Raw genomic sequence first — 10,314 nt, 5'->3', positions numbered from 1 at the left:
AACCATGTGTTTCTTATGTTTGTGTGTGATCCCCCCATTTTTTCTTTTTTTTTTTAGGGCAATCCTGCTTTACTGCCACCCGATGATATATGCTCAGTGTTGACAGAACCATTGTTCAGGAGAAAATCCCCTCCTTGGTGTCATCATTCTGCATGATGTTTGGAAGCTATTACAGCTTCAACATCCATTATCTATCCGGGCTGGCATCCACCCTGGAGTTCCTGCTGTTGTGTGTCATTTTGGATTGTTCAGCCAACATTTTCTTTATTGAACTGTAACAAAAAAAGTTGCTTGATGTAGTGTTTTATTATTGTTGTTTTGGAAGTTACTTTATCATTAATACATGTCTGTTTTTCTCCTGTTCCAAGATGCTTTTTCTCCATAAAGCCTGAGAAGGGCACAAAAGTAGAGAAGACCAGCACCTCCCGTCTTCACGTGAATCCCAGAGTCCTCACCTTGATCCAAGACCTTTCTGATCATGAGTGGCGGGACAAGTGAATATGGACTCAGGTAAGTCAGTAGTTTAATTTTTGGTACCTAAGCCAATCATAAACATAATGCACCACAGTAAAGCTGTACGTATGAATAAATTAATGTAAAAAAAATCTTTTTGAGGTGTGAGAGACGAAAATCTTTGAAGTTGCGTTTGTGTGCCTATGATTCTGTCTGTCTCTGTTTGTGGACCTGTGTGTGTCTGTCTGCTTTTGTGTGTATCTGCCAGTCTGTCTGTGAGTCTTAGTGTATTCATTATATATTTGTTTGTTACTGTTTCCCAAGATGCTTGTCCTCCATCAACACAGTGGGCATGGAAGTGGAGAAGAGAGGCAGTTCCTGTCTACAGTTGAACCCCAGAGTTGTCACCTTGATCCAAGGTCTCTTCATGTTGCTTAGTTCATTAAGCTTTCATTGTAAATGTACAGGTGAAAATATATTACAGACAGGTTATAGTTGTGACAGCCTGGTTGCACTTGATTTTTTTTACATTCAAGGCATTATTCCAATGTTTTTCTTCCAAGAGGAAGAGGAAAGGAAGAACTTTATTCCTTAGTTTAAATTAAGACAAACAAAACACACACACAACTGTCGAACAGTGAAAATATTTTTGCATACGTCTTTGAAGTAATAAAATCTTGGAACGATAAGTTGGTATTGTACTCTGATTGCTGCATACCACAGGATACAGTTCTCTTCCCATTTCTGGTAAAAGTCAAACATAAGAAAGTGCAGTTGTAACCATAAAATATAGTAGTGATCAAAAGGTTTTCTTTAGGTGGCTTGGTTGTCTTAAGTTTTAACTGTACACTTTACAGATGAAAATCTTTGAGTCAGAGTTTACGTTTGTGTTTGTGAACCTGTGTGTGTCTGCCTCCGTGTTTGTGAACCTGTGTGTGTCTGCCTCCGTGTTTGTGAACCTGTGTGTGTCAGTGTGCCTGTGAGTCTTCGCGTGTGTCTGAGTCTTAATTCAGCTAGAGTATGTACAGTAGATGTTTATTTCACTAGAAAACACTGCTTTTAATACAACAAAATACAGTATATTACATGAAATTGAACATTTTACGAAAATTAGCAGGAAAAATACAGTAAAATTACTTTCTTATGAGGCTTTTACCGTTTAATAATGCCTTGTGTCTAAAGTTTTTCAGTGAAACTGAATGGAATTAGATGTAAAAGAAGCAACCACCACATGCAAATTGGACTGAAAAAATGGCTTTAATAACAGCATTGCCATGCTAATTTGGCTGAAAAGGGATGTTGAATTTAGAAGGTCAGTGTGTCATTTTTAAAATGTTATTTTGGAAATGATAACAGTTTGAAGTTGTAAAATTTACAGCTTGTTCTGTAATGTGGTTTGAACTCTGCCAGAATAATATTGTAAAAAATACAGCAACCACAGCTGCCAGTTTTCCGTAAAAACATTTTTTTTTTAACGGTGTATGAGAACGGATGCATTTTGATGCATGCTAACCCTTTAGCAGTTGCTTTTTAAAACATTTGTTTACATTATTGTGAGTCCACACGTCATCACCTTGATATCCACCTGCCTGTTCATGTTTCCTCGCCTTTACATTTCCATTCTCTTCCCGCCAGTAGATTCCGACGACAACCTACTAGCAGGAACTGATCCTTCAGTCTAAGAAGATACAGGCCTTCCAGGTGGGCTCAATGTTCTGACGAAGCACCTTTGGCTCATCCAACTCGTCCTCTGGACAGTGCAGACACTGAAAGGTAGGTCAGAACAAACCTGCTGCCAGCTGGAGGGGGATCAGTTCTTGGTGATGTGCCTGGCTGAGGACCACAGACTGCTTCACATCAGTATCTGTGCCACTCTGAAGCACTCAAGGTTAGTACATTAATGATCAATCGGATGATGATGGGTTTTATAATTGCTTGTTTATATAATTTTGGTGCTCATGCACTCTTTACTGAGGTCTAAGGCACACAAATGATGATTTTTATCCACATCCTTGTTTGTGCAGCTGTGGACTGATGGCTTTGGAAATGTGATATAAAATAAGAGAGAAGATATTTCTTTGTTACTCCACGATGGGGAAATTCACAATGTTGCCGCAGCATAGTGGATATATTAACAATATAGATATGAACAATATTACTAAGTAGTAATATAAATATAAACACTATGCAAGGATGAGACACAACAATTGCACTTGCACGGTATTCAAAATTTCACAGTTAAATAGTAATTACTGAACACTGAAGATATTGCAGATAAAAGTATATCCTGTCTGGGCCTGCTTCTTCTCAGCTGCATTAGAAACCAAACATACTTTATGGAGATCACTCAGTTCTACTGCAGGGAGGAGCAGAGTTCCCATGTGGAGGAATGGAACACAGAAGTGTAGCCATCTAGATCAACCAACCAACCAAACTAACAACAAATAAGGCAAGAAGGTGAGGGTATTTGACTTAACTTGTCTCCAATTTGGATTAAGTTGGAAGGAAGAGCCTAGCAGCCCCGGTGTGTTTCAGTGTGTGATCTTCTCAGCAGTGAATCCATGAAACCACCGCACCTCAGATGACACCTTTGAACCAAACAAAGAAACAACTACACACTGAAGCAGTCCAGGTCAATGATTCAATCACGTAACATACCGGTAGTTCATAAGCAGGATTACTTAGATCACAAAAATGGTGACTGAAGAAAAGATGGTAGTGCTAAGAGTGAATTTACCCAAGAAGCATCATGGAGTAGTAGACCTCAGGCATGTGTACACAATAGGGCCCCTCCTTCTCCTCATTACCATAGTTTACGTTGCAGTATGTTCACCTTTCGTCTTTGGTTTCAGATCAGACACAGAGATTAACACACCTTCAGACACAGAAGAATGTTAATCAGTGGAATCACCTGTTAAAGTGTTTGGCTGGAAGGAAAACCTGCATCCACACGCCCTCCATGTCACATGGTTGCCCACCCCTGGGCGAGAGTTCCAGGGTGTTTTGTTTTATGACAGTGGAGAGTGAGGTTGGGCACCAGGCTGCCAAGAGCTCTGCCCATACACAGTAAAAATGAGGGAGTAATTTTTTTCAGAGTGACCATTGATTTTCCTCTATAAGAGTAATTTTTACTCATTTCGGATTCTAATTACCTCCAGTAGCCACCAGAGTCGGAGGAAAAAAATAGAGTAAATCCGAGTACATCCTATTGGAGTAAAATCAACAACACGCCCACTTTTCTTCCAGTTTTTAAGTTTCGTTTCGGCCGCCATTTTCTATTCCTGCATTGCAAGGTCGAGGTGAACGGCAGACGGCGGTAAGCCAGGTAAGTCAGCAAAATACAAAAACGGATTTTATTAAAAGCTCAACGGAATTTTTGTTGGCTTACTTAAACGATAATGCTTGCAGCTGGAATTTGTGGGTCACACGGCATAACTGCTAATGTCGATGCTAACGTTAGCTTCAGCTCAAACTGTAATGACGGATGTAAATTCTAAACTGAGCCTCATTCTTATAGACGGGTTTCTTGTGTACAAACAATCCGAGGTGCGCGCGCAGCCCGGGGGCAAAAGACCGTACTGGAGTGAACCGTTATCATATTATTATTGTTATTATTATTATCGAATTTTTATAGACCATTCTGTTATGTATGGTCTGTTTTCTCCGCCGTTCGGTTAGCGAGCACGTGTGTTTCACTCTGAGTGGAGTCGGGAGTGCTTTCACTTTAGCCGCGTCGTGTCTCTGCCGCGTTTCGCTTGGCGCCAGCGGACGGAGCGGAGCGCTGCAGCTCTTCCGCACAGCAAGAATCAGACATCGTCGAGTTCCCGGTAATTTCAGAATTAGTATCAATATCAGTATTTGCGGAAGCTAATTAGTGATAACTCACCATAATTCCCAATATGGTGTTCCTTTTTAACATATTTGAAACACATTCCTGGACGTGTGAGATCGTATATTATTTTGTGGTTGCCCATGTTAATAATGAGCATCTCCTCATGCACGGTTCACATTGCCTTCTGAAAACTTCTGACCTGTTGACTCCCCTGTTTTATTTTTATTTTCCATAAAGGATGCAAGCTGTAAGAGTGAAGTACCGAGACCGCCAGAAATACATTTGTTATGAAGGGCAACTGACCTTCAAATCATTTTGGGAGTGTGGTGAGCAAAACAAATTGCACAACCTACTGTTATGTGTAAATTAGTGTTGCTTTCTTATATATATTATTATTGTTATTGTTATCATTATTATTGTTGTTGTCAAGGACCCTGAGAGGCGTGTGTGTGTGTGTATATATATATATATATATATATTATATATATATATATATATATATAATACACATATTTGATTCGATTTTGGATCCCTATCTCCATGTTTAATGTACCCTGAAACAAGGAAAGATTTGAGTTAAAATGTTGCTGTAAAAGTATATTCAAAGATTTGCAAAAATCTTTATTATTAAATAGGCACAGATCTGTCATTTTTGAATATATATTATAGTACATAGTTGTATAGAATTGTTATTTGAAGTGGTTCAGATCTAAAGTGACGCAGATGTGTGACCTTAAAAAAAATTATTGCACAACAAAATATCAATCGTTTGCACTATTGTTTTGTCTTCGCAGTCTCCAAGAAATTTGAAATTCCTTCTTTGGACTTCAAAGTTTATGATGATCTTCACACTGAAGTTGACGAGGACGCGTTTGCATTTCTTGTAATGAAACCAGACCTGGGTGTGCTGGAGGTCTGTTTGTCCTCAAGCTCAGATTTCGATGGTGAGTACTTTTTTACTTGGAGTTTCAAAATCCATGCAGTCCCGGCTAACCTTGTAATGCAACATAGTAAAAGAGACTTGTCCACGTAGCATGACATTTTGAATGAACATGTCTCTTCAGACACTTAAGAAAGCATCAAAGGCAGGGGTCCCCAATCATGTGCCACGGAGGGCCGAGAGTATGCAGGTTTTCATTCCAACCACTCACTACACCAGCTGATTTCACGAATCATCACACCATCACCCAGAGACCAGGGAACTAATTAGTAAAATCAGCTGGTGTAGTGAGTGGTTGGAATGAAAACCTGCATACTCTCGGCCCTTCATGGCACATGATTGGGGACCCCTGATCTAAGGAAACACTAGGTTGGTGTGTGGATCCATCCTGATCTAAAATGATATTTTACATTACTCTTGTCACCGCTGATTCCCACTTGCTAATGGCATGTTATTATAATGACACCTGTTGTGTCAACATGCTAGGTTCAGTGAGCCCCTGTGCAAGCCCCTCCACAGCGAGCAGCAACAGCTCCTTTCTCAGCTCTGGTGCAGACAATGAGGGGGGCTCAGATGACACCATAATTTTGCAGCCTAGTCCTGCCCAAAGAAACAGAGCTGACCCGACTCGTCTCGCTCAGGTAAGGTTTGCAGATGGAGAGATCAAGATTTTGATTAAAGGAGTAAGAGGAGGAAATAGCCAAGTAAATTTGCATGGCATGGTTTACATTTTTGTCACTGTAAATGTAATTGGCCACCAAATTCCTGTGTCTCTCCTCTCTTTTATCCCCTCACACTTAGCTTATTGAAAACATTCTGAGGGAGAAACCTGGAGGAGAGAAGATCCTTACAGAGTATGCTCGGAAAAAAAGCCTAACCGATTCCAGAAGACGCGACATGGTGAAGATATTGGTAGCACACTTGGCGAGTGAACATGGGTATGTTGTCACATAATTAACGTCCAACCCTAACATATATGGCTTTATTTGGTGGAGACCAAATGCAGAAGGCATTGGCATAGCAGTGCTTTTGTTTGGATCTCATACGTGTGTGTGTACTGTAGGACGAGCCCTTCAAGACGTGTTAAGAGGACTACGCAAAGGGCATTACTGCCTTGTTTCCCTACCTGGCCGATCCCCAGGGCACTTTGGGTTATGTAAGTACATAAAACAAGTCCCTTTTTTCCTCATTAGTTCTGGTATTGATCAAAAAACCAAGTGAGATTTCAATTTATTAACATTTCTGTATGCTGACCCTTTCTCCTAACTTCAACAAGTTGTCAGGCTGGTTGACCTTGATGTTGGCATGTGTTAGTTCTTTAAGGAGTAAAAATGAAAAAAAAAATCTTGGTGTTTAGGAGCAGTATTACAATCCAGTAGATGGGAGTGGATTTCTTGCATGGAGAGTGAAAACACTTCAAAAAGCAGCCTCAGAGGGACGAAAGAGAAGAAACCCCCAGCCACTGACAGGTACATGATTTTGAGTGGAAATAGATTTTTTTATGAGAATTCACATGTTAAATAAATTTTTGTTCATAGGGCTTTTTTGTTACTACAGTAGTGGGCATTGCAGGTGATTTAGTAAAAAGACGAGTGGGCATCCAAGGCCATAAGGGGTGAAGGTGGCTCTACTTTTTTGAGAAGTAAAGAAAGTATTGCATCAGCATGTGGTTTCACTGTTACAGGTTACTGTTCACTGATCACTGTTACAGGTGGTCCAAATTCTGGTGACAGAACCCCCTTCAGTAAGGAAAACCAGCTAACCACAGAAACCCAGTGTCGTGAGGCCATCGCACTGATGCAGCATACAACTGATGAAGCAATAATCAAGGAGAAGATGAAACAGACCTTCACCCATCGCCAAGCATTTGTTCATGACCCAGTGAGGTCCTCTGAAATATTCAACACCTTTCCAAGATTTCTTGACGTCATGGGAATGGTATGTCGCTCTTTAACTTTCTACTGCCATCTATGGTGTTTTGGGTCAGTTTTGACCAGTGTTTCAAATCAGCTGTAAAATACTCGTAAACATTTTTTATCATCCAATTTGTTTTTCTTCTCTTGGTTACATTGTTTACATAGGCTTTCTTATCCATGAAAATATTGGTTTTAATAATTTTTTGTGCAGCTTTTTTTTTTTTTTCAGTATTCGTTGAAATAGAGGTTCCTGACAAAGTCGAAAAGCCTGGATGCTATAAACAAATTCATGTGCTTGAAAAAAGGTCACTGGTGACCTGAGCACAAGAGAAGAGTTAAACAGATTACATCCCTGGTCGTTCCTGGTGCAGCAATGAACAATGTATGCCATGTTTTCTGTATTCCATCTTGTCTACAGATTGAGCAGGATTTCAGTCTGATGTTTGGTGATAACATCTCTGCAAAGTTCCTGGAGAAGTGGCCTACTCACTACAGGCAGAAAGTCACTGAACAAAGCCATGGCATCACCCAAACAAGTGACCTTGAGGATGTCCTTCATAATGCTGAATCCACAACAGAAGAACTAGAACACGGTACACTCCACTTAAAGAAACAATAATAATGGAAGAGGCAAATGGTTTTGGAACAAAAATATATCAATTTTAGTACAAATTTGTTTTTGAATTTTCTAATATTTTTAGGATGGGACAGTGAGATGTCCTCCATCTTGCTCCTTGTCCACCTCATGCCACCATCACCTCATGGCCGCAACAAGAGACCAGGAAAGCTCTCCATCAGACAAGCCATTGACCATCTTGTGAAATTTATGAAGGTAATGTTATAGTTTTAGGCTCATTGTTCTGTCCACATTTTTCTTGTGAAATCATGCGATGACCATGCTCATCTGTAATCAGTGGGTGCCCTGTGACATTTATCTGATTTAGACCAGAGATCTCTCACCATCGGCCTGAGATACACTGATATAAATAAGTTTATTTCTTTTACGTTTAGCAGAATAAAAAATGTAAGGCTGAGGATGTTATGGTTCATCTTGCTGTTTGTGGCAATAAGTGATTCTGGTGGTGATGATGGGACCCTAAACTGCAACAGATTAATTTTCATAGCAAAACTAATTCAATTTTCTTGTCACAGACTGGGACCAGTATTGAGGAGCATCTGGACAGCGTCACTGAAAGCCGTCAACCAAATCTACTGGCTGTGGGAACCCAGAGGAGCACCATTCACAAGTATTTCATTGTGATTGACAAACATGCAATCCCATGTCAGTCACCAGATTCTCTTGCCTCTTTTGATGAGCTTTTTAAAGCTCATTTCGTCTTCGCTACGTCATACAACAGGGATCTGGCCAACGTCTACCACTTCTTGGAAACCGCTGTTTACCAGATTGATGCTGCTACAACCAAGATGACTCCCAGGGTCAAAGAGATGAGAGCTCGGATGCTGCACTGACTGTGACGCTTTGAGATGCTTTTGTTTGGAGGGTTCTGATGCTGCACGGATTGTTTTTATACTGGAAAAAGGACTGATTTAGCACTGATTTGATGCAGAGATGTTTTATTTGCAAAGGCTCTCAGGCAAATGCCAATTCACTAATTAAGCACTTGAAGTTGATCCACGGACTTTGTTCTGGAAAGACACTTCGTCTGAAATGTGGTCAGCCTGGTTGTTCTCATTTGTTTGGCACTTTTTCTGGGTTTCAAAAGCATCTTAAAGCACATGAACCTTGTGATGATCCTGGTGAAGGCCCCTCTACTACTGAAGATTTACTTGAAAGTTTTGTTGATGACTTTCCATCGAACAGTGCCGCTTCTGACCCAGTCCTTCTTAAAAAGAGTCTGGTAGACAGCTGTGCTGCAACAGTGGCTGAACTTAAAGTGGCAGGTGCAGGCGAAACAACCATTAACTCTTTGGTCATTTCAATGGAAGAGATTGTTGATAATATACATCATCAAGCAAAAGAATCTGTGAAGCAGTGTCTATCTTTACAGTTTAAAATTGATCAGTGCTTTGAAAAAATTGAAAATCCTTTTGGTGTCTTAAATTCTGAAGCTAAGAGAAGGCAGTATTTCACAGAGAAGTGGGGAAAGGTGGAACCTGTTGAATGTGTTCTTGGTACAAGATTTGATACACGGCTCAATCGGAGTACTGGAAGTTCTGATCCAGCTGTTACTGATAAATTTGTTTATATCCCAATTTTGAAAACATGAGGCTTTATTTACAAACACCCTAAGATAAAAGAGATGATGCATACCCATTCAAGTTCAAGAGAAGATCTTCTTAATGACTTTTGTGATGGAGATCTTTTCAAGAGTCATCCTTTATTTTCAAAACAGAAGCATGCAATTCAGTTGCAACTTTTCTTTGATGATTTTGAATGCGCAAATCTGTTGGGAAGTAAAAAGGGAATACATAAATTAGGAGCAATCTATTTCACCTTGCGTAATCTTTCTCCAAAGTACAACTCAATGCTGCTTAATATTCATTTGGTTGCTCTATTCCATGCGCAAGACATTAAAACATATGGCTTTTCTAAAATACTTGACCCAGTTGTACAAGACATTAAAGAGCTGGAGACTAAAGGAATTCAGGTCCCACTTTATGAGAAAAATGTGTATGGAACTATTGTCCAAGTTACTGGTGACAACCTTGGTCTTCATGGTTTGTTTGGTTTCGTAGAATCATTCAGTGCCAGATATTGTTGCCGCTTCTGTCTTGCTGAGAAAGAGGACTTTCAGACAGAATTCACAGAAGATTCATCCAAGATAGTGATGCGAACACAAGCACTTCACACAGAACACTGCCAAACAATGGAGAAAGATCCTAGTCTTCCCTATGTGATGGGTGTTAAACGTTCCTGTGTTCTAAATTCCTTGCAGTACTTCAATACATGTGAAAACTTCTCTGTCGATATTATGCACGACATCTTGGAGGGCGTGGCACAGACTGAAATGAAGCTGCTAATACTACACTTGATCAAAAACTACACAACATCAAAGGAAATAGACAGGAGAATTAAGAACTTTAACTATGGCTACATGGAACAAAACAACAAGCCACCTGCATTGAAGTTAGGGGAGGACTCAAATGACTTGGGTTTAAATGCGATCCAATCCTGGTGTTTACTTGGCAATTTCCCTCTTATATTTGGAGAC

The 10,314-nt window shown here is 40.0% G+C and overlaps 1 protein-coding gene and 1 long non-coding RNA gene across 2 annotated transcripts; both read left to right on the top strand.

Moving 5' to 3' along the window:
* Positions 1–367: 367 nt before the first annotated feature.
* On the top strand, positions 368–2,855 carry LOC147244479 (uncharacterized). Its single transcript, XR_015110484.1, has 3 exons — positions 368–510; positions 778–872; positions 2,089–2,855. It is a non-coding gene; the product is annotated as an uncharacterized LOC147244479 (long non-coding RNA).
* Positions 2,856–6,319: 3,464 nt separating this feature from the next.
* Positions 6,320–9,036, top strand: LOC147244478 (uncharacterized). The gene is made up of 6 exons (XM_086187416.1): positions 6,320–6,381; positions 6,583–6,694; positions 6,937–7,163; positions 7,560–7,734; positions 7,843–7,973; positions 8,294–9,036. Exons 3-6 carry the CDS (start codon positions 7,023–7,025, stop codon positions 8,609–8,611), a joined length of 765 nt encoding a protein of 254 aa, XP_086043542.1. The 5' UTR covers positions 6,320–6,381; positions 6,583–6,694; positions 6,937–7,022; the 3' UTR covers positions 8,612–9,036.
* Positions 9,037–10,314: the final 1,278 nt, after the last annotated feature.

Source organism: Aulostomus chinensis, chromosome 19 (assembly GCF_037954235.1).
Source record: "Aulostomus chinensis isolate RoL2024-O1b breed Wild chromosome 19, RoL_Achi_v1.0, whole genome shotgun sequence".
In the NCBI taxonomy this organism is placed as follows: domain Eukaryota; kingdom Metazoa; phylum Chordata; class Actinopteri; order Syngnathiformes; family Aulostomidae; genus Aulostomus; species Aulostomus chinensis.
This window is presented reverse-complemented; position numbering and strand designations above follow the sequence as displayed.